The sequence below is a fragment of the Bemisia tabaci genome, chromosome 5 (genome assembly GCF_918797505.1).
Source record: "Bemisia tabaci chromosome 5, PGI_BMITA_v3".
NCBI lineage: Eukaryota > Metazoa > Arthropoda > Insecta > Hemiptera > Aleyrodidae > Bemisia > Bemisia tabaci.
The window spans coordinates 31,380,428-31,405,935 of record NC_092797.1 but is presented as its reverse complement, the minus strand read 5'-3'; the positions used below and the strand labels follow the sequence as shown (position 1 = coordinate 31,405,935).

The 25,508-nt window shown below is 42.3% G+C and overlaps 1 protein-coding gene across 2 annotated transcripts in view; it reads right to left on the bottom strand.

The window, feature by feature from the left end:
• side-VI (sidestep VI) overlaps positions 1–25,508 on the bottom strand; it is a 597,055-nt gene that overhangs the window by 530,236 nt on the left and 41,311 nt on the right. For both annotated transcript variants that reach the window (XM_072300563.1, XM_019052193.2), the window contains one exon: positions 22,119–22,907. In XM_072300563.1, the coding sequence (XP_072156664.1) occupies positions 22,119–22,191 (73 nt within the window). In that variant the 5' untranslated portion in view covers positions 22,192–22,907. The remainder of the gene's footprint in view (positions 1–22,118; positions 22,908–25,508) is intronic.

Genomic DNA, 25,508 nt, shown 5'->3' with positions numbered 1-25,508 from the left:
TGCTCAACAGGGACAATATGAAAAAGAAATACATTGCTAACTAACTATCCTATGGCCTTGTCTCCACGGGATGTTTCGTGGGATTTGGCCCTGGGAAAAATCCCACTTACGAAGTTGGGAAAAATATTGATTAACTCAATATTTTTCCCGGTACCAAGTATGGTACTTGTACCCCTAGGACCCACTGAGAGAAGAAGAAGGAGTGAAAACGAATTGTGTAATATTTTATTCATTACTCCATTGTTAATGTTTGTTTAGTTAAAATAATGTGTCTATAATTGTCAATTGAGTGCAATTATTATTTTAATCCCGGTTAAATACTCGACTTTAACTAATTTATCTTCCCGCGCAAACTAGTCGCAGGACTGTATGAGCCTTGTCTCGTAAAGACGGTAACTGGGAAAAATCCCAGAAGTTTCATTCCTGCGATTCGATAACTTGGGACAAATCCCATGAAAACGTTCCGTGGAGACAAGGCTTTAGATCCAAAAATGTCAAGGGACAGTTTTCGGAAATTAATTCCAAAAAATAATATTTCGGGAAATTTGGCATTATTCGGACGTACATACGGCGTTTTTTCCGAGGACGCTCCGCTCCCGCAGCGTAGCGGGCAGTCGCGGATGATAAAGAGAGCCGAGGGCTGGAAATTTGATATTCGTCCCGCACCGAAAAAGACGCGAACTTATAAGCGGTTCCGGACCACCCCGAGTATATCAATTGACCCTATTTTCCCGCCACGAAACTTATCCCCGCCGATATCGGGGACGGAGCTTGACGCAATATCATCATTCAATTGTATACGTTTTTGGTGAATGTGAGAGCACGGAAAATAAAAACACTCCCTGCTCCGACTCCGCGTCGCTCCTCTGACGTAAGGACGTGCATTTACTTCGGGGTGAGCCCTATCGTCCGTAAAGCGGCATGTTTTCTAGGGCTCACGTGGAGATTGAGTTAGGTCCTTGCGTCAAAAGAGTGGCGACGTATACGGTCCGATTTTCAAAGGACGAGCGAAAATGGGTCAGACATGCTTCATAGACGAACCGGGATCCATGCTTCTCACGGCGCGCTTGAAAGGACAACACGAGAAGAACCCGCCGAGAGAGCGTTCAAAATCTTACGAAACGCACTTTTTTCAAACTTTTTTCGAAGCCCCTTGCCTTTGAATAACGTCCAGCTTCAGAGAAAAAGGCGACACTCGCTCAACATTTACGTCATTTTTTGGAATGTATTTGTTCTAATATAGACGCAATTTAAGTATACTGAGTTATTACACACGGTTAAAAAAATAAGAATATACGTAATCAGTACACTTGGTTGCTCAAAGTAATCAAATACTCGTGCGAGTAATATTTAAAGATAATGAGAATAAATTAAGAGGGATCGCGTTCGGACCACGCGGAAAAAAAACACGTGAAACACGAAACAACAAAGAACACGTGAAATTATAATAATATATATTATTAATAGCAACATAACATGTTGTTATATAAAGAACATGTTGCATGACATTTTTACGAGACAGGTTGTATGGTCTGGGCATGTGCAAAGGATGCCAAATGATAGGTTGCGTAAGAAGGTTCTGGAGTGAGTCCCCTGGCAGAAAACGTAGAGGACGCCCTGGCAAAATGTGGATTGATGGAATACAGCAGGAAATGAAGAGATGCGATTTACCGGGGGAGCTCTGGCAGGATTGCTATCAGTGGCGGTTGGGTGTCGCAGAACGCTCAGAATCGTAGTAAGGGCGACAGTTAGTCGGTTAGTGAGAATAAATTATTCCTTTAAATCACTTTAAAGAATAACATAAACAATTCGTAATGCATATCATTCAGTTAAACACCTGTAAAATTTAAATACCGGCAGAAATAGAGCCGCAAAGGATCCTTAATTGACATCTACCTGGGTATAAGTCCGAATATGAACGTAAAGTTTTTTCCAGTTTCAACCGCATCTAATACAAAGTAGTCGAATTGTTGAAAGCGCAACTCTGAGACAGAACAGGCAGGCCATGCTGAGGAAGAACGCCGTATGAACATTCGGGAGTTGCCAAATTTCCTTCGATAAAACGTATATTTATGAGGAAAATTATGAATATTTTCCTTTGCAATTTTCAGGAACTTTAGGTGAAACTGCGAACAAAATTACTTGAAAAATGGGAAGGAAACTATTCATAAGCTCACCAGGAAATTCGTGTTTTATCAAAAGAAATTTGGCAACGCCTGAAGGTTCATACGGCGTGTTTCCTTAGCACGGCAGCACGGCCATGACGCGTGGTTGCGGCAAAACCGAGCCGCAAAGCGAGAGACCTTTTAATGAATAATCGAAGCATCAATTTGGCGTCTTCAGTGGGAAATATGCTGCAACTTTCCGATTTTATTACTTTCATGGGTCATTTAGCCGACCACGACGACTGGGCTGTTTAAAACCCCATAAAGTTTCTCTATCGGAACAACTTGCCCCTGACAGGAGGTGAGAAAGGGAGGATAATGGAGCGGGGGGGAGGGGGGGAGGGGCCCGGCTTCGAGCATTCAACATGACTCCGACCGTTAGTTGCCATTCTTCACGGCAGATATTATTGCGAGGAGGGGTGGAGTAAATGAAAGTTACTTTTTTTTCGTGCAGTTTGTCTTCGAAGTTGCAAGGGCTTCAGCCGGGCTTTTATACAAAACGAGAAAAGTTGGAAACCGTCCATTTCGATAAGCAGGCAAGAAAACCTGTTACCAATGAGCCGGAAAGTCATACTAAAAGCGGAAGAACTCGTTTTCGAGCTCATGTAGTGTTAAACTGCTTTGTACGCTAAAAGTAATGATATTTGTTTCATTGTCGTCCCTCGAGTGAAAATTTCTAAGAAGCGGCATTAAAATGAAGTACATTGGAAGTCACGCGCTCAGATTGATATTTTGCCTTCAATTTGAGAGGTAGGCCAGAGAACATCCTCAGTGCGTCAATAATTGTCTATTCGAGGATTTCTTTGTGTTGTTTACTATCTTGTATCATATAGATGATCAAGCCAAACTTCCAACCTGATGATTACGGCTATCGGAGGAGCTTTAGTTACAATGCAACGTTACGAGGTTTCATTTGAAAACTTTTTTTCTCATTGATGAATGCATGTTTCCTATTAAAAATTTCCAGGAGTTCTCTGCATCACGATTAATATTCATGGAAATTCAAAATTAAAAAATGCCACCATCCTTTAGTAAATCAATGATTTATCGAGTAAACCTTTAAAACGTGACGATTCAATTTAGCCCCTCTAGATATTACCCCTCCATTTTCAAAGCGAATTGAAGTCTCTTTGACTGAAACTAAATAAATATTATAAAAATAATGATTCACTCTCAAGTTTTCTTGGGGAATAGTCAGTGCCTCGCTTAAGCATGAGGATATGGAATAAACATCGATTAATATTTTTCCACGAATTCAACTTGCACAGCAGTGAGTTATACCACCTTTAAGTCCAGGTCAAACCTCTCTTTCTGCATTATGATTTTTTATATTATATAAAGAGTGGGGCTAATTGATGATTGATATTACGTTTCGGTTTAAAAGTTGATGGACACGTAATAAAAATAAGTAGTTAGACATTCGCATTCGTCGCAAAAACGTTAAAAATTGAATCATGAAACACTGAACAGTGAGAATTTTAGTTTCAAAGCTCCAAGAAGGATCCCGAATTTCATCAGACATCGAGGGGTTACGAGTTATGGGAGCCTGGAGTAAAAGGACGGTTAACCTCAACTGGTCGGTTTCATTTTGAGTTGGAGAGAGAGGACGAGATGAAGATAGCGAGACTTGACGGAAAGGATTAGAATAAAATTTTAAAAAAGTAAAGCGAGAGCCGGGGCGTTGCCAAGTCCACCGCATAAACAAAGTAGCGTGCGACCGGATCTAGCCGACGGGTGAGCTTTCGTGCTGAAACTTGACGGATGGGATGCTTGGTGGAGTTGCGGATCTCTTTCCCTCTTTTCATGGCTTGTAAATTAAGAGATGAATTCTTAAAGCGCCTTAATTTATTCACAGTGATGACTTCGAAAGGCAACTTCCCTTTTTTTTTATTTTGAAAAATTTAATTTCAAAAAGATAGAATGATAACATTGAAGACGTCTAATAGCTTAGCGTTGAGAATCACTGCGGGCGATGCGCTTTGCTAATCCTTCTCTTTCCATTTCGTTTCCGGTCGGTTTCGAAAGGGTAACCCTAGGAGGGGGGGGGGGGGGGTTAACCCCGGAACACCCATCTTCATATCCGCAGCCTCGCTATATTCCGCTGAGGAAAATAATTTCCTCGTTTCATATGTATATTCACGTTGCTGAATCCGCGCACTGGGGTGCTTTGCGACTCCAAATCGCCAACGAAACCATTATATTCAATAAAATTTGGACGTATTATTGCTAAAAGGAACTTTCGTCGGGTGGGAAAGATGGGATGTGCTCTAGAAAGCTGCATAAGAAATTATATAAAAGTAGGCCTGATTCCTTTTGACAAAATGGAAAAATGGGATCCTCAATTGAATCAAAATGAACTAAGCGCCAAAATATGCTAACTCATGAGCCGTGGGCATGTTACAACAGCGTTGTGCATGTGGACAGATTTGAATGACGTCAACCAGTGGCGTGGCGTGTTTTGCGATATATCGATTGTTATACCATTTAAACCTATGGAGAAGGATCGATAAACAGGGCGTTCGCAGCGAACACCTTAATAATCGATTATTTACCATAAGTTTAAATGGCAGAACAATCGATACATCGCAATTCACGCCACGCCACTGACGTCAACCTGAATATCCTTGTCCGCGCCGTCGCCGCTGACGTCACTGGCGCTTTATAATTCCCATTCATTCTTACGGCCGTCTACTAACGAACACACTCTTTCTCACCCGTCTTTGGTTCCAATTAATACAAATACGTCCATTTAAGACTTGTTGTCCATCCGGCAAAGCAGCAACGGCTATTCCAGATATTATCAGAATCAGGAGTTCATTTTTGACGCAAGGTTGAATGAACCTGTCTTAATCCTTTTGCGTGCACGCATGTTGGAACACGGCTCGGTGTAAAATCGAAGTTCGATGCCATGGTAAGGAATGCAAATACAAGACTCGATCAGGCACCAACCTAGTTTTTAGGGCACACTCGAGAGACTCGGAGAAGCAGGAGTTTTTGTTTCCGCTCCTCACGCATTTGATTTTTATTGGTAAAAGTGACAATTTTCACGGGGAAAAAGCACGAGGTTGTTGGATAATATGGACATTTCAAATTAATTGTGGCAGTACCTCAATTAATTATGGTAGCACCCCTGTTGACTATGGTAGTACCCCAATAAATTAGGTGACTACCCAAATGTTGCGGTACTAATACAATTAATTAGAAATGTCCACATCATCCAACTGAGTTGGGGTAGTACCACAATTTTAGGGGATAACCCTTGACACTTTTTTTTTCCGTGAATGGTGCCAAATTTTCCCCGACAGAATATTTATTTAAGACGGAATTTAGGAGCAATTCGGCTTGAAATTTTCAGGAGCCTCTGATTAAACTTTGAATGAAATTCTCCGAAAATTAAAGCAAAGGCGATGTCCAGAGACTCATACGACGTTTTTTCCTAGGCAGGTACATCAGTTTTGGCTAGGTGTCAAGTTGCACGACACGGAACACTGAAGCTTTTGATCAAAGGGCTTAGCGCGCAACGCCGAGATGACGCCGTTCAGCTGGAAAAAGAGCGTATCAACACCTCGAGGTAAGCCATGTCTCTCGTATAACTGAGAGCTTTGCAGGGTCCACCTGAATTTGCGGTTACGCCCTTTTGAGAGGAGAGCGGCGAAGAAACTGCGGGAAGTGGAAAAGGCGCCGCACCGTGCACCCGGTGCCCGGTGCGCCATCCGCCCCCAACTTTTTCCGCTGAAATGTTTCAAAAATTAATGCCCTCGCTTAAGTTCCTACTTCTTTTCTCAGTTCCACCCGATGAATCTTCAAGGCACCTGCACCGCTCAGCCTCGTCCCTCTGATGCCAGGCTCAGACAAATGCCTCTTTTATCTCAAGCCTTTCATCTTTCTCCATTAAAGGAGGTTCTTGCAAGTTGGCAACACTGCTTCTGCTCTCTTAAAGCGTATGTAAAACAATCAGGGACAATATACTTTAAGACCCCGCACTGCGATTTTCCCTCTGGTGTGAAAGTTACTTTCGGAGAGCAACGCTCAGATTCGTTTGATATGAGGACTGATAACCAAAGAGTGAAGAATTTCGTTTAGTGATCCTACCCTAATTAACACAAACTCGCCTAGCAGTGCTCAAGCTGGCGTTCTTGAGTCATCATTAGGTAAATTTTATTTGGTTTTTTATCGCGACTAGTTGCTCATCAATCATCGATATGCGGAAATCACCGTTGACCTCCGAATTTTGCTATCGTCTCACCCAGGGCCGGATTTACCTACTTGCCGCCCATGCCCATGGGCCGCCTGTATTTTGCCGCCCCCTCTCATTCGTTTTGAAACATCGATACAAACCATCAAGTGAACGTGCCGGAGGAGGAGAGGTGCATGAGAAGCGTTTACTCGTGTTGGGCACATTTTTTGTGAAAGCCCGGTAAAAACTAGCAAAATTTCACGGAGCTTTGCGTGAAAATTAAGTTCCGTAAACCTATCTCTGTGTGGACGAGACCTTTCACTTACAAGAAAAGAACGAAAAAATTATGAAAGAATAAACATGAATGTGGTTTAATGATTTTAATTTCTGCCACCGCGCAACCGCGCTGTGATTGGCGCAATGCGTGAAGTATCCCTACAGTCTTGTAGGCGCTATGCGTTTCACGCCAACCGCTGCTGACCACATTACGTTTGACGCAATGCGTGAAGTATTCATGGAGTCTTGTAGGCGCTAATATGTGTTTTATGCTGACCGGCGCGCCGAGGGCTTCTCCTTTCCATCTCAAATCCTCGTCATCATTGCTCTCTGTGCCGCGCCGCTCCAGGCCAAATTGCGTGTTTGGTTTCTCTCTCAACTAGACTAATGAAAGGCGCTGTCTCTTGTATCACCGAAAGAAGAACAAATTAGAAATTACTATACTTTAACTCTAAGGAAATGAGGGACTTTTTCGACAATTCTCGTTTGTAATTTTTTATCTGAAAAAGATTTTTTTCTTGATACCTACATTTGAAAAAAGTACAAAATTTGCCGCCATGGGCCGCGGCCCATGCCACGTGGCCACCCCCTAATTCTGGTCCTGGTCTCACTCATTGCTTACATTGTTGGAACGGAGTCGCTAAAATATTTTGAAGCTGACATTGAAGCTTGATTGATAATGCCAATGGCTTTAAGCCCGTATCACACGAGCAAAGTAGAGCTATCAATGTGGCACTAATTTTTTAATTTCCCAGCCAGTTCTTCATTTAATTCCTTGAAAATTTCAATATGTAATCTATGATGTATTCCGACCACATCATTTACCTTCAAGCGGCCAATAGCCCGTTTCAGACGCTCAAACTGCATGGAGGTGGAGGTTCAGTCTAGAGGGCATCGATGCGGTTGTTGACTGTTGAGCTTCAAAAGTCCGCGGGATGATGACTGTTGAACCAAAACTCCGAGAATCACCGAAACGTGCGGCTTTGTCGCATTTTCGTGTCATAAACGTGAAATTGTGCCGTTTTTTACTGTTTTTGTAAATTTTCAACAATCAACACCCACATCGATGCCTTCAGACTGAACCTCCAGTTTGACCGTCTGGAACGGGCTGATCATCGAAAGGCTAACAGTCAACAATGCTATTGATGAGCCATTTTGAGGGCTCTACTTTGACCGTATAATCCGAGCTTTAAATGGAAGAAATCAGTGTTACTAACTTGCAAGAATCGTCACTAGAAACGCAGAGATGATTGTAAGGCGTGGATGCAACTATTCGTGCTCGATGATCGTCCGTGTTGCATTAGAATGAAATGAAGGCGCGCTGGCACCCTTTTCTCCACTTCTCCCATTCAGGCCATTAACGATTCAATCGTCAGAGAAAATATATTCGGCACCGACAATAAAAGCAATGGGTAATAAATAGACGAGTATTAGATTTTAAAATCTACAGTACATCAAAAAGACCGTACGCGGAACTAAAAGTTAACGATCCGACTGAAGTAAAAAGACATTTACGTGATAGTAGCATTGAACTACTGGATATGACCTCAAATTAAATCCTTTGAGACGAAGCATAGCTGCAGGCCACACCGAAATGATGAAGCAGAACACAGGTGAGAATTAGCCCGAAACGCTGAGCAGCCTCGCATCTCTCGTCTCGTTTAACCTAACCCAGAACAGTGGTTCTGGATGATGAATTTCATCAAGGCACAGGTGAAAAGTAAAGGATCAAACTCTGACATCAGAGGCTGACGTGGAGGGACCGCGGGACACTCGGGGCACTGCGGACAGGGCACACAGGGACAGGGCAGCGCACTCTTTGCTACGTGCCTACAGCAATTCGTCGTCCCTCTCGCAAAAGGGCGTAACTCAATCCCTACGCCAGCCCTGGAGAGCGATGAGTTGTACCGACACTAGACTCGTTCCAAAAAGCTGTTACGCTCTTTCGTCAGGATAGCGACGAATTCACGCTTTGAACTTTGCACCTCCACCTCTCGGATTTGCATCGTGATGCACTTTTAATGAGTGTTAATTGAGAATGGCGCCGGCGCTGCTTCGAAGTTGCGAAGACAGTGAGTCGCGGGGACCAAGGTGACACATCTCTTTATTAGCGCTCCTTCCATATTTTAAACTCTGCTCTCGGCCAAATGACTACTTCGCCTGTTTATCTCCGCTCGGGGGCTTCCATACTCTGCGAGCGAGTAAACTAGGTTTAATGCAAAGACCGAAGTTCCGAAATTCCGAGGTTAATGTAAAGTTAACCTTCTATGAAACGTTACATTTTACGGGAGTTTCTGAGGTGAGAACTTCGTGAGAAACAACGTGTGGATGTACCTATGGAAAAGTGCATAGCAGCAAACATCACGGGGTCAATTCATGTGCATAGGCCGCACTGAAGGGGGAAAAAAAAAGGAAAAAAAAAAAAACACGTTGGATCTAGAGTCCAGACTCTTGAAAATATTGACAAGAAAAAATACTCTTGATTCAATCGGATTTTTGCTTGAATCAAAACAAAATCCGTTTAAATTAAGAAGCTTGGTTCTTGATTTAAGCTAGATTCTGATTGAGTCAAGAGTACTTTTTCTTGTCGATGTTCTTAAGAGGCTGGACACTAGATCCAATGTGTATTTTTTTTTTTTCAGTGTTTCTTGATACCTTGACTTGTGTAACCATGTCACGACGTCACGAACGAAACTCATATGAAGTTTTTATCACATCTGCAATTCGACCACATTTTGCAATTAGGAACTGAAATTTCTGGCTCATCTGTAAAAACATGTATGTCTCCAGGGAGACTAATGGTAAATAAATTATTTTTAAACTGAGCCAGAAATTGTACAGTTCCTACTTGAAACACGTAGTCAAATTATACTTTCCTCTTACAGTGTTATATCCTGCAGGAAGAGTCCATTTCAATGAAAATTATCACGGGATGGTTCATGATTTCAATGCAAGATCTCCGGGTCCACCCTCTCAGAGCTACCGCACCACTCATACAACTTTATAATCCCTTCCATCCTAACGGAATGGGGGGGGGGGGGGATATCCGATGCACCGAGAAAATATCCCAGAGTATGCTCTTGAGGCACGCCGTGCCACGCCGCTGACTCAAGTATTGAGAAAAATTGCCCCACCGTCTCACTTTTATAAAATGCACGAAAGCTCTCCGCGGTTAGCTTCCAATATTCCGAGTTTTTTCAATGTTTTAGATTTAAGAAGAAAAAGAAAAAAAATTAAGCAAAAAAGTTTGTCACTTTCACATTAAATTTATAAAAGTTCAGTCGGGGAATGAACGATCAAAAAAAAAAAAACGTATAAAAGTGCAAGTGCCGCGCTAGAAAAGCTGTCAAAAACTCTTTTTTCGCGAGTGAATTAAGGGCCGCCCGCGTCACCACTCGTTGGCGGTGCATTTGCGGGAGAGGTTTAGTGGCACCTTTCATATTTTTCTTGAGCAAAGTATTATTAGTATTAAACGTTTCAAACCCTGATTAGCGCGCCGCCCTCCCTCGCAGCCGGTTTCAAAAACCGCGGCAAGTCGGGAGTCCATTATTATGACCGCGTTGAAAGTGAACTTGATTGATCACCTGCTTCGTTAGAAAAACGGTCGAGTAAATGGCACGGTTCGCCGTCGCCGGGCGTCGATGCCAAATCGCGTCGAAATACGTCACGAGAACGTCAGTGGCGTAGCGTAAATTGCGATATATCGATTTTTATGCCATTTAAACCTATGGAAAAGGATCGATAAACTGGGTGTTCGCAACGAACACCCTAATAATCGATTCTTTACCATAGGTTTAAATGGCATAACAATCGATATATCGCAATTCATGCCACGCCATTGGAGAACGTCATTTACCATCGATCCGCGCAACGACCTGGCGACTTTCGGAAGGCGAGCGCGGGAATTCTTAGAAAAAGTTCGTCATAATAGGGAGAAAAGGGTCGCAGAAAAAAACCAGAGCCCGAGATGGACCCGTCACTAGTTAAGTGTGTCATATTCTGAGATAATTATCCGCGTAAATATTATTAATCGGATGCAACCGCGAATCCCGCTCGGGACAAGAAATATCAATTTACGGCTGAATAAATCAAAGGCGAAAACTATTTTTCAGTGAGCGCCTTCATTAATTTCAAGAGCCGTGCCGCCGTGCTAAGGAAGAACGCCGTATGAACCTTCAGACGTTGCCGAGTTTCCTTCGATAAAAACCTAATTTACTGGGAAAATTGTGAATATTTCCCCCAAAATGTTTAGTCAATTTTGTACGCAATTTAATCTAAAATATCTGAAAATTTCGAAGAAAAATGTACATGAATTTCGTCAATAAGACGTGTTTTATAGAGGGAAATTTGGCAACTCTCGAATGTTCATACGGCGTTCTTCCTCAACACGGCGGCGCGGAACCTCTCCGCCGATTTGCATAACAGAAAAAATCACTACCCCTTCAATTTATTTGCTCGCGTTCGTCAAATTTCATGCTGCTCCGTCCGTTTACCGACGCATTCGGTTCGCATTTCATGCGCTCTTTGCGCGGGCATGTCAATGGGCGCAGTGGGAAAAACTCGCTCCGCGAAAATATTTACGGCTCGAGCTGAAATTAAGCGACTGAGGGGGAAAACGAGGGAAGAAAAAGCTGTCTTACGGGAGGAGTTTGAGTTGAACTGGGATTAATTCAATTACACTCAGTTTCACCCGGCTTTAATTTGATTAATTCCAAGATTTTCTGCTGAAAAACACAAAGGTGGCGCTGGGTGCTCCCCGCGTCGGAACCGGGAGCAATCGTCGATTTGCAGACGCACCGTGAAAAGCTGTGGCTTGCCTGCCAAAGTAAAACACACAAAAAAGTTTCAGCTGAAAAGAAAGAGTTGGTTGTTCGTTTTTTTGCGGGTGAGTAGAGTTTGTTGTGCGGGATGCAATTATACACGTGTAGGCACACTTGAGTGTTATAGCAGAGGCACTTCCATTCACAAAGCATTCAGTCGACCATTGCCAGCGTCAACCGCATTGCCAACTCAGCGTTCAAAATATTTGAAAAAGAGAATATCAGAACGAAAATCCTTTGAAAATACAACCTAGAGAGGAGAAAGCCAGTGAATGACTACATTATATTAATTTTATATGATTTTTTTTATAAGATATTTTTTTCTTTAATATGATCGAACAAAGAATTTAAAGTTTAACTTCTGAGATAGAGAAAGTATGAAACAATTAGAAAAAAAGTTTAAAAAAATCGTAAAAGGAGATAAAAATTTATGAAAAATACGGCAAAGCAAAAAATTAAAAAGACCTTGAACGTGCTCTGATTTGTAAACCTGATGGTGGTTTAAGTCGCTTAAAGACGGGAATAAAAGTCGTAAGTGCTTAAATTGTTCCTTGAAACGTTAATTTCAGTTAAATTTTACCGTGCTCACACTGATGGTCCTTCAGCTGTCACAGTAATAATTATAACCGAACTGTGCAAGGATGTTCTTAAAAATATTTCGCATGAGAAGCTCCCGCCTCCTTCATGATTACTTTAGAGATTAAAAGTTACCGGTTGTCAATTTCGCACTAAATTGTCGAGTTAAATAGCTATACGTTTTGCCATTAAAACAAGATCCCATCAGTTAATATTGATTATGATCTAAACCGGTAACTCTCAATAATGCTAGCCATTCGAAAGATAGGAGGGAAGCAAAAGTTCTCAACGTAATTTTTTTAATTTTGACTCCTCGTTCTCTCCAACCCTCCCCCTTCCCATTCTCCCCTCTCCTAAACCTCCTCTCTTTCTCCTTCGCCCTTCTCCTATCTTCCCCCTTAAACATGTTTCAAGTTCGATGTCAGGAATTATCTAGGTACGTCCTACAAAATAAAGATCTAATCAAAAATCCAAGAGATAAAATTAACAGGAAGGGCTCTATCGAGTCATTGCTAGGATAAAAGACTAGAAGGTGGTTATATATTTCTAGAGAGTCATTGCGTTCATTTAATGATATATAGGAAGCCTGAGACTAAGAGAGCCAAATATCCAGCTCAAGAAGCCTTCAACCCATTCAACATCTCTTAATCTTCCCACCTTTTCACACTTCAATGGCATAATTGGATCACCTAATGAGATCTGGAGACGCGAAATATAAAATGCTCAGATCTCGGAAATTGAGGCTTAAGGGAGACAGAAGTACTGCTGGGAACGAGAGGGAGGGTGGATGCGACGGTATGAGTGCAGATACAAAGTGAATGAGACAAAAAGGGGGAGGAAAGTGGCGCGAGAGAGACTCCAAGAGGAGGAAAAAGCTAAAGGATACAGCGCGAGGATGTACTTGTAAAACCTACGGCAAGAGATAATTTTTAGAACATCCAACGACGACCGCGATGTAAAGCACAACAGATGAACGGTTGAGAGAGGGGAAAACTTGCATCATATGCCGTGACACCGCGGGAGGAAGCGGGACTGGTTCAATTCTGGGAGATGACTGAATCAAACTTAACTAAACATGTATTGCAGCGGTAATTAAAGAGCAGTTTAATTTCACCCGCCAGTGAGGAGGAAAAATAAATTACTTTTAATTTACCCTCATAATTTTTCCTCGTTTAACCAGTGGGAACGAAAAACACCGCGACCCTCCCTCGCCGAGTCCGAAAAACCAGCGGATGACTGTTGAAGCACGGATTATGTGGTCATGGACCCACTTAACTGTCGTCAACTCGACTCGAGAGCAGCGGTGGTGGGTGGAAACCGTTGACTCAACATTCTGTCAAGTGCGGGTTTTCAACCCCGAGCGCAGCATCTGATGAAATGTCGAATGTTTTGATGAAAGGACACATAATTTAACTTTTTGCCACGAAGTGAGAAAACGTAACGGCAATTTTGTGTTGACATGTCGAGTAGAACTCAAAGAAACCCATACGTGTAGTTAATATTTACTGGTTAGTTTTTCTTTGGTTTAAATTCGCCAAATTTTTTGGCTGAAAATTTGCAATTTCATTAAAAATCAGGCACAAGCTGCCAGGATTGCACCAGAGAGACATTGTGATGCTCCATCGTGCTAGCCACAGGTATAGTCACAAGTCCACAACCTCTGGGTGATGCCGAGACAAATAAAGAGTACACCGTTCGAAATAATTAGGCTCTGAGTGATTTTGAGCGATTTAGAGTGCAAAAATTGCCGCCTTTATTCTTCTAGAGCCTTAGGAAATACCTAGAATGGAGAATTTGCAAGGGTCTGAAATTTGATGAATTTCCTGTTTAAGTGGAATCCTCTGAGTGAACTGAACACGAAGATACCCTTGATTCATAAATTGAGCAATTATTAGAGGAGATATGACAAAATAACCGATTCTGCTAAAATACATGTGTTTAAATGGGAAATGCCGCCAGATGACGTCACAAGGCGGCACATTTTCTCACTTTTAAATCAATTTTTCTCCAATTTCCCATGTCAGAAAAAAATTATGAAAAATACTGCGAACTCAGCTCATTAGGCACTTTCAGATGAAGCAATAAAAAAATTGCGTGCAAATTCTCCATTGTCGGACTTGAAATGAACAAGTCGGTGCTATCATTAAAAATTGATTGGTCACCGAAACGCGTGATACAACTATTTCAACTCTTGAGCCGCACAAATTGCGTCTATCGAGTTGAAGGCGAACTTTGTTTCTCACTCTCGCTTTCGATTATTCAAACGAGTGCGAGCGCGAGAGAGGGGCTACATTCTAACTTTTGAAACTTATTTGAATGTCATTATCAAAATATCTTTCCAAAGAGAGAATCGAATTAAATTAACTGATCTTTTCGCTGCCACAGCCATTCAAATCGCGAAGATTACAACGAAAGTCAATCGTCTTTTGGACATCATGCTAATCCCAAATGCATGATAAAACTATTCCAACTCCTAAGCCACTCAAATAGTATCCGTTGAGTTGAAGGCGAACTTGATTTTTCACTCTCGTGTTCCGACTGTTCAGATATCGTCCTTCAGACATCACGCTAAACCAAAATACGTATAGGTAATGCTATATTTCAACTCCAGGGCCACTCAAATTGCATTCACAAGGTTGCATATTTAATCAAGTTTAATAATGTTTTTGCTGTTCAGCTGCAGTCCTGAGAATTTTCCTGACTTGGAGCATATACCTTGACTTTTCCAGGTTTTCCCTGAACCTTGCAACCGTGTGTAAGAGAAATATAGTATGACATTCTTTTGGATAAACGGGATGCTATCAAAAGTTTTCCAATTAGAAAAATAAACCAAGAAGGTGTGTAAGTGTGGCTATATCTTTCCCTGATAAAATACTTCGACTTTTCTGTACGAATGAGAGAATATGCTCATTGAAACCGCAAGCATACCTGCTTCTGTTCTACAGGCGTAATAGCTGCAGTTTATCATTTCCCGAAATTGGGGTGGCGTGAAACACAAATTACCTTATTACCTGAGCCCTTAGACTAGATTGAGGGTTGATTATGCATGGAGCAGCACAGCCAAGAAGAAGAATAAGGAAAAATCAAATCAAGAAAAGACCCAAAATACCGTTATCAAACGCTTGTATACGAAGTTCGTCTGACGGGACATTAAACACTTTCAACAGTCGAGGAACGGCGCTGTAAGAGGGGGAAAGTTTGACTTCTGAGAGTGGCTGTGATTAAATTAACGAAACAAAGAAAAACGGATAAACGATGTGTTTTATTTCTTCCCGCTTCCCGGTTTGTCACGCTCCCTCGGCCTTTGAGCCTCATAAGTTTAAAGCCTCGGTTTCACAGGAAGTGCGGGACGCAAAGTTGGCTGCACCATACTTCAAGTTCAATTATTTCAAACGTGCATGTTATCACCACCGACGTGTACGACTTGCGCCACCAAAGTCTGTGACAAAAGAACAGATTTAAAGTCAATGCACCCGGCTGCGCGAATAGGTCCGTTGCCCCAGTCTTAAATTCGCGGTTTTGCTTGTTTAAGCTTTTAAACTACGAAAAAATAATACGATCTGTCTAAACGCCTAGTTTTTACGTTCAATAGTAACGGAGATATCGCCCATCAAACCACCGCAGTAGGTAGTACATAAACGATATCCTCCACCGTAGATTCATTAAAGAGAGATATACAAATCTGCCGTGATATCGAAGAGATCAGTAAGTGCAAAAATAAAGTTTTGCGGAAACGGGCTCAGAAGCTTCTGACCGGAAAATTGTATTGAAAGAACGTTCCGTTCTTTAAAAAATTGTCACTAATCTTCCGAAAGACTCCCAGAATTCGTTTGGATGATTAAAAATCGACTAATTTTATGTCAAGTACATTGAAAGGGTATTTCATTTTCATGCTAGGTTATTGTTCGGAGAGACAGCCGTAAAATGCTATCTTCTGCATGCTTTCGTGGTTACGTATTGTGTGGGAGGCATTTTACTTGAAAGCACAGTTTTCATTGACTCCCTGGAGAAATATTGTCACTTACTTCTGTCTTGCCCGAAACTAGGTCATTTTTTGCGCATTTAGGAAGAGCAGCAGAAATTTGGCCTGATTGCTCCGTTTAAAACACGGATGAAAGCAAGGTGGAAGAAACCATGGTATGCGCGCGCTGCGATGATTGACATCATTGTTACTTTGTGCTATTAGAAGTAAAACTTTAGATTAGGTATTTAGATTAATTAGGTGATAATAGAAGTAAAAATTTGGGTTTAGGACATATCTTATAATTATTTTTTATATATATAATGTCGCTTCTACAATGCTCTCTGGCGTTCTGCGACACCCAAACGCCAGATATGCCTGTTCTCCCAGAGGTTATCGGGCAACTGACACCGCAGCATTTCTTCGTCAACGCCCCGCCGCCACCCCTTTACGGAACGCTCCCGTGTAATTATTTTTTGCTACTCTATTTTCAGATACCATCAAAATACGATTCTGTGAGTGACGAAATTGACGCATCTGCGATACACGATAGGTTTCGCGCGACCAATTTCGCGTCACATGCCGTTGGTGGAACCGTGGCTTTTAACATCGCGATTGAGAGGCCTAGCTCGCGCGACCCCGAGCTGGGATCAGCTGACGAAATCGGTCACCTGTAATACATGGTCACCACGCAAATACCCCGATCGGTGATGTCAAATTTAAGGCGAAATCCGAGTAATATACAAGGGTTGCCGCCCGGGAAATTCAAGACTCCCGCTACTTCTTGGCATCCGCATTGTTGTGGGCGGGAGAGCAGCAGTGGCGTGGCGTGCTTTGCGATATATCGATTAATCTGCCATTTAAACCTGTGGAAAAGGATCGAGTATCAGGGTGTTCGCAACGAACACCTTAATAATCGATCCTTTACCATAGCTTCAAATGAGGAAATATCGATGTGTATCGAAGCACACCACGCCACTGGAGAGAAGCCCGCGAGAACGGGAGACTGAGAGGTTGTAAATGTTACTCAGCACGGAAATTCACGCAGTTAACGCTGATTCATGACCTTAACGAAAAGCGACGACGTCCTATATTTCCATGACTCAAATTTGCTCATTTTCGGTTGCATGTGTTTTGAGTTTTTGTCGAGCGAAAGCGTTTTCGCTCACGATGTTTGGATTCGTTCGAAGCGATCCACGAGGTGGGACTTTAGTAAAAGTGCACGTTGTATACACGCAACGTTGTAAGTTTGGAGAAATTATGTTAATGTATTACTTTTAGTTACATTTTTTTTTTATTTTGATTCCTCATTATTCATTCATCTCTTTTGCAAAAAGCTAAATAAAACAGATTTCCTATACATTTGATTGTCTACAGGAACAGGGACATGAGTCCAAAGTTTTTGGTAAAGTGACGATCTTTGTAGAGTAGGATCGAAATATCGGATTGTAAGATTTCTATGGAACTAAATTTCCAGCGTTCTGAAGACCAAGTTACATTTTGTTTAGGTACTTCATTTTTGTGCAGGCGTAAGAGGTACACTATAATCGAGCAATTTCATGCCCTTAACTTGACGGTTGAAAATTTTCAAAATAGCTTTTCTCAGAACTACGTTTATCAGAATCGCTGGCCTCGATTGTGTAATTAGAGGGAGTTTTGGGAATGTTTGGAAAAAAGCACCCAAAAATGACAAACCAATGAATTATGGCAGTTTAAAAATTTCCAGTTCAAAAAACTTAAATTCCAGGAAAAACCACTACAAATTATATAATCTGCCTTGTTCAGGGTATGAAATAACCGAATTAGAATGCTACTTACCGTCCTCTATTCTACCGTGCTAAGTAAAAACGTCGTATAAGCATTCCAATTTTGCCAAATTTACTCTCAGAAAATATTTATTCATGAGGAATGTTATGAATATTCTCCCTTGAAATCAGACTTTTTGGATCAAATTACGAAAAACCCTCCAAGAAATCGAGGGTGAATTATTCTCAAATTTCCCCGAAAAGGTATGATTTCTCGAAGGAAATTTGGCAACGCCTGATGGTTTATACGGTGTTCTGCCTTAGTATGACAGTATTGGCATAAAAATTGCCGCCCAACCTTTTAAAAGGGACGGTAAAATGTGCTGCTGCACTGAGTAGAAACGCCACGTAAACATTCGGAAAATGCCCGATTTTTCCCAATAAATATTTATTTTTAAGGAAAGTTATGAATATTTCTTCTTGAGATTCTCCATAGAAAGATTCAATTGCGAAATTCTCCAAATTTATGAGAGGAAAACATTCATAAGTTGTACGTATGAAGCCGCTTTTATATCGCTCTTTGGCGCTCTGCGACCCCTAGCCGCCAAAGTCCCCTATCCTCTCAAAGCCCTTCAGGGAGTTGACAAACCCTCATTTCTTCTAAAACCCCCTGTCGCCACCCTTTCACTAGGCGTCCCCTTCATTCATAAGCTTCCCTGAAAATTCGTTTTTTATCAGAGGAATTTCGGCAAAGTCCGATGGTTTTTACGGCGTTTCATCTTAACCCGGCAATACATTCGTCACAATTTTTCATTTTCCGGGAATGAAAAAGCAACCCCACTGCTAAAAAAATCCAATTAAAGCAGGCGAAAAAAAAGCCGCCGGGGCGATAGTCGATGACGCGTTGCACGGTTTTCCGAAATTGTTCGAAACATTCCGGCGCTCCTCTGGGGTGGTTTTATTCCCTTTTTTCCCGCAGCGCCCTAATTCACACGCAACAGCAAGTTCAGTGACTCGCCACCGACGGCGAGCGAGGAACGTATTCGCCGCGGCACGAAACACCAGCGCAAGGCTCACACCCTCTCCGGCGCGAGAGGCACGAACGCGAAAAGTAAGAACTGTTTAATGAAGTCGAGCCTTTAAAAAGGTGCACGCGGTGAAAAGAGGAAACACAGTTGTCGATTCGACCCTCTGAAGCTCCGCGCCCCGCCGTACTATGGAAGAACGCCGTATGTACATTCGACAATAGCCAAATTTCCTTCGATAAAAAATTTTTATTTTTAAAGAAAGTTACGAATATTCTCCATTGAGATTTCCAGATTGTTCAGATCTAATAGCAGGGTTGCACGGTTGAAATGAAAAATATGACGTATTGAAAATTTCCGTGAAATATTTCATGAAATTTCACGAAGTTGGCTCACACCCTCTCTGGCGCAAGAGGCACGAACGCGAAAAGTAAGAACTGTTTAATGAAGTCGAGCCTTTAAAAAGGTGCACGCGGTGAAAAGAGGAAACACAGTTGTCGATTCGACCCTCTGAGGCTCCGCTCCGCCGTACTATGGAAGAACGCCGTATGTGCACTGAAAAAAAAAATCTCGGTGTATTTACTAAGAACAGGGTAAAATTATCGAGAATTTAGGGTTCTATTTGATCCCGGTTTTTTCTTGGTAAAATTACCATTTATGGAATTGGCAATTTTACCGAGAAATCTCGGTAAAATTATTGACTTTCTCGGTAATTTTACTGGACCTTGGTAAAAACGCCGATATTTTTTATCGACTGTGGTAGAATTACCGAGATAAAATGGCAAAGTTACCAGGAATGGATTACCAATAAAAGTGGTATTCTTACCTGAAAAAAAAACAGTAAAAATACCGGTTTTTAAGTAAGCTTACCAGTCTGTCTTTGTAAAATTACCAAAAATTGGTAAAAAAAAAAGTGAGATGGTAAAGGTACCAACGGACCTTGGTAAAAACGCCGAGAATTTTTTTTTCAGTGTACATTCGACAATTGCCAAATTTCCTTCTATAACAAATTTTTATTTTGAAGAAAGTTACGAATATTCTCTATTGAAATTTCTGGTTTATTTAGATCTGATAGCAGGGTTGCACGGTTCAAATAAAAAATATGACATATTGAAAATTTCCGTGAAATATTTCATGAAATTTCACGAAGTCGTGAAATATATGAAGCATATTTTCAGGGCCTGCGTATGCAACACGCCCTAAATATCAGGAAAAAGCTGCAAAAACCTGTCGCCTTCCATTTGATGTTGTATTTAATTTCGAAAACTATTTTTCATGGTTTCTGCAATTTCATGAAATATATCACATAAAATTTCAAGATTTTATGTTTCATAAAAATTGCAACCCTGTCTAATAGTGAATAAAATTAGCCGAAAAGTTGGAGGAAGAATGTATACGGATTTTCCTGAAAATTTGAATTTTAACGAAGGCAATTTGGCGACGTCTAACGGCTCATGCGGCGTTTTTCCCTAGCGCGGCAGCGCTGCTCTGCGTCAAAAATCACGGTGACGTCAAGCGGGTGCTCTCCAGGGGATGCGGGGGAGGGGGAGGGGGTGGATCGAGAGGAGCACTCCAAGCTTGCAAAACTGAGCACTTCACTACCTTATTTGCGAATTTGAAACCCGCAATGAAAGGGCACTTAAGGAGCGATAAAGAAAGTTAGTCTCGGTGCTCCTCTTCGAGGATAAACGGGGTTCGAAGGTGTTGCGGCGGCTGAAAGATTCAGCTGACATTTTTATGACTTCTGACGAGCGGAATTTAAAATTTAAAATGAAGTGTGAGCAGGACCTGATTTAGCTCACGCCTGGATGAAGTATGAAATCAGGGTTTGCTCTGGCTAACTGTAGTAAAAGCACAACTTGGTGTTTCGCACTGGCGCGTTTGCGCTGTACGCCAAACCAACGAGCTGGTGTTACGCACTAGCTTCCACGATATCAGTGCGACGATTTTGCAGGGCGTAACGCCGATTTTCTTGATGTGCAGCAATAAAAGGGTTGATTGGGTCAAAATCAGCTACATTGATGATACAGAACATCAACTTTTATTCAGTGCTTGTGTGCATTAGTGACAGATGTAGAAAACGTGGCCCTTGAACTGATACAGGTCCTCTCTGATACATAGGTTTTAGTCGAAAACGTGGCCCTTGAACTGATACAGGTCCTCTCTGATACATAGGTTTTAGTCAACTATAAACCGGTCTATGGCAAAAATGGATGGCGAACTGGAAAGGCGGACGGGGGTCTGAGGCCTACCCCAAAAATCAACTTCGTCGTTCTCCAAAAAAATGCGAGGAATTTCGCTAATAACTTCATTTTTTGAGTTAAATCTCAATCAAGTTTTGAGTAGGAACAGCTCAAAATTGGTTCTGAAAGGTCCGAGGGTTTTGGAATCCCGTATAACAAGTTCTATCAAACAGAACTAAGCGTCATGGAACAGCATTGTAAGCATAGAACGGAATGAGTTCTGCGGTCTGCAGTACCAGCCAATCCAACTTGCCCGCGATCTCCTTCTTCCCCCTATGGCGCTTAGTTCCGTTTAGCAGAAATACGTCCAATTTTTCATCACTTCCCGCGGAGGCCCTCTGCATGACCCTCTACTGGAGCTAGGAAAGTCCCTTGGACCCTATTTTGGAGCTGAAGGAGTCCAGCACACCCCTTCAGCGGGGTGTCTCTCTATGTCCCCCACACTCTTCATGATGAAAAGCCCTTCTGCCCCCACCCAAAAAGTTCCTAAATGTACCCATAATGACAAATTTAGGGACCATAAACACGACTGACTCAATGCGGTCATACTGGAATTTGAATGAACGTCACTAGATTCAAGAGAGTCAATGGAGGCGTTGCATGTGTGAGGGATTTGCGATTTGACCATTGATTCTTATGTAAAAGTTCGCGAGAAACACGATGGTGCCACTGGTTTTCTCTGAAATCATCTCCCAAGCTCAAAAAAGGCTCTCAAAGTGAGGCCAAAATGGAGGGGATATCCCACTCTACCCTGAGAGTCCACCTCTACATCAAAACAAACTCTCCATGCAAAGATAGGGAGCAAATACATTCACAAGGTTGTCGTGTTTTCAGTCTTGGAGTCCCCAAATAAAGGGGCAACCCTGCTAATGTATTTGCTCCCTATCTTTGCATGGAGAGTTTGTTTTGATGTAGAGGTGGACTCTCAGGGTAGGGTGGGATATCCCCTCCATTTTGACCTCACTTTGAGAGCTTTTTTTGAGCTTGGGAAATGATCTCAGAGAAAACCAGTGGCACCATCGTGTTTCTCGCGAACTTTTACATAAGAATCAATGGTCAAATCGCAAATCCCTCACACATGCAACATCTCCTTTAGGGTTCGGTGATGATAACAGAGGGACTGGGCTTACCTTGTGACGAAGCGGTGATGCAGAACGAGGCGGTGAGGAAGAGACCGCAGAGCCAAAGCATATCCAAACTCATTTGGCGGAGCTGGCGCACGGGCAGACGTTACAATAACAACACAAACATTCGAATCGAACGGGGGCCACGGAAACGCGCACAACGCGACACACAACACCAGCGCGGATCATCAATCACGGGGCAGCGTAATCCTCCACAGACTGCGGAAAAAATCAACCCCCGGGCATAACCTCATTCCGAACGCACGATTTCGGCAGGAAATTAAAAATCACCGACTCGGTCCAATCCGCGAGGATAATTCGCACGGTCACCCCAGCATTTTCCCGCACACCGCGCGATATTCACACCCGGATGAAAATTTGTCAAACGGGTTCAGATTTTGAGGACGGGGGCAACGCACTACACCGATTCCAAGAGGAGAGCCCCAGAGAGAGGGAGCGAGTAATTAGATAAAATCTCCGGTCAAAAGGTTACGGAGTGAGAGTGCGAAACTTTCATAACGAGTGCTGCGGAAAACGCTGTTTAGAAAAAAGGAACGACAGCAGCGCCTCTCGCGTCTGGTCCCGATAATTATTTCTCCCTTAATGAGTCTGAATCCAGAAGCGGGTGCCTTCTGCTTATCGTTTGTCACAAAAATTACCGTTGCGGGGATAATTTTCAGCTATTTATTACTTCCAGTCGGGGGAGGTTCATACTCGGGCTTCGACGTGGCGAGTCGCTTCAACGTCAGGTTCCTCGTTCGGGAAAAATCGCCTCGGTTAATGTCCTCGAAGGATCTGAAACAAAAAAAAGGAAAACCAGGATAATTAGTATTCTTGAAGAAACGGGTGGGATCCCGCCTCCCTGCGGAGATTGAGCCGGAGCCATTTTAATGAGCCGCAACGCAAATTGGATTAGCGAGCCATCGCTCCCCTGTCCCTTATCAGTGCTAAAATGGACGTATTTATGCTGAAAGGGACTATGTGCGAAGGGATTGGCTGCGACATGGTTGCTTTCAGCGTAAACGCGTCGAAATGAAACCTCGTCGATCACTACCGTGATTAATCTCGCTCTCCGTTGAGTCTCTGTTTACAGGCCTCCTGGTTGACCTCGCGACAGATTGATCATTTTTCCCGTGGAAATAGAGATGCTAAAAAAACGAACGCAGCGGGGATTCCACCCGGGCATCCCCCCGCCCCCCATCATCGATCCTCCACCTTGCAAAGGATTAGGGTGCAGCTATGTAAAATGAAATTTCATTTTGCTGAGTTTCATAAAATTGTCCAGAGCGAGCGGCGTACGCAACCTTTAACAAACTGTTTTTACCGCTGTGTTTCTCTCTATGAAATCTACCTAAATCTGCCCTTTCTCAGGAAAAACGCCGTATGAGCCTTTACACCAAAAAAAAAGATGCTGTAGTAACATCCCGGATGTCACGGTTGTTAAAAAAATGTGCGACAACTCTTGGATGTTGCCATTGACACTGGCAGTTAACGTAGCATGATAGGATGTAAAAGTAACATGCTATGATGTAAAAGTAACATCCTAAGATGTTACTTCAACAGCCAGAGTGGTGATGACAACATCCAAGAGTTGTCGCACATTTTTTTAACATCCAGGATGTTACTCCAGCACCTCTTTTTTTCGGTGAGACGTGGCCAAATCTTCCTCGGTAAAAAGTTAATTCGTGAAGCTAGTTATGTATGTCCATCCATGAAATTATCAGATATTATAGATTAAATTTCGAACAAACTTGTCTGAAAAATTGGAGGGGAAATACTCAGAATTTTCTCAGTAAATACAGTTTTCATCGAAGGAAATAGGGCAACGTCTGAAGGCTCAAACAGCGTTTTTCCTTAGCACAGCAGAAATGCCCTATTCCGTGAAATTTTAAAAAGAAATACTTTCTAAATTTCTATCCTTATTTTGGGACAAAAATTGTTATTCTTGGGTCACCACATCCTTATTATATGAGAGAAATAACTAGTTGGACAAGCTTGTCTTTTCAGCAACATTGGATGGCGCTTTTTAGGTTTTGAACCGCTCTTCTCTTTAAATACTGTTGGCTGGGTAAAAAATTCCATCAACAAAGTAAGCCTATCTCCCTTCCTCCCTCCCTCCCTCCAAAAAAAGGGATTCAGTTTCCATCAATAACCTCACTCGTTAGAACCGTTTCTTCCTGGGAGAGTACACTCAGTGATGATTTTCTTAATTTGTGGGAAGACAGTTGAAGATATTTCAAAGATCTCCACCGTATTTTCTTTTGCACGGAGGGATGGCGAAGACGACAGAAATCGAGGGAGAAACAAGGAGGAATAAATGCACCATACTTAAGAGCTTATGGTAGATACGTTTTTTGTCTCGTAAAACTCAGCTACCAACCCCTCAAGATCCCATCGCTATTGATTGATGGGCAGACCGAGACAATGAGGAAATCAACAATTAAACGGTCGCCCTCTTATTTCTCTCGTCTAGCAGTAGCACGCACACAAAACGAACGTTCGTGGCTAGGCTTTGCCTTGTTAAAGCGCCGAAAATGAATCGACTTTCGTTCGCTTCAGTTGGGACCGTTTCTATCACCTCTACACTGAAAAAAATATGCCGGTAGATTTTACCATCTCTGACACAGTGATACGAATATGGTAATAAACACCAGACTCTATGGTGGCATTTACCATACTATGGTAAGAATCACCAGAGTTCTGGCGAATACTACTATAATTCTGGTTATTTCCACTAAATAGTATCACTGTGTAAAAAATCAAGTAGACTCATAGTAAATGTCACCATACTTTTTTTTCAGTGTACGGCCTGCTTATTGAAATTGATAGACAGAGCTATAGACAAAAGAGACATGGAGAGTATGGATCCTATTGGTTGAAATGAGTGGTTCCTATAGACTGAGGGGGTAATTGATGGACTAATCAAAGGGTCTCTCGTGGGTTGCCGTTAGTTAGTCTATTCCTTTCCACCTTCGTCCATTGCACCCACCCGCTTCCTCCAATAGGATCCCTCCAAACCCCATTTGGCTTCTTTGTCTATAGCTTTATCTATCAATTTAAATAATCGGCCAGCTAATCAAACAGTTGAAATTTCGTCGTTTTCCTCACGAAAGAACGTAACCACTTTTCAATGTTGCCGCATTTCACCTAGAAAATTGCATATGTTTATCAGGAAAATCACAGGGATTCCTGACTGAAAGTTTCACTGATTTTTCTTCCGTTTTTACTTACAAGTAATTTATTGGGAGGGAATCGGATCCGGAAGGGGAATCTTGGGAGGGAATCGGATTCGGGAGGGAGTTTTGGGAGGGAATCGGGCGACGCCCCTGCACTCTTCCTATCAGAACCGAATGAACACGGCCAAACTGGTGGAAGCGACTATTACCGCTGCAAAAG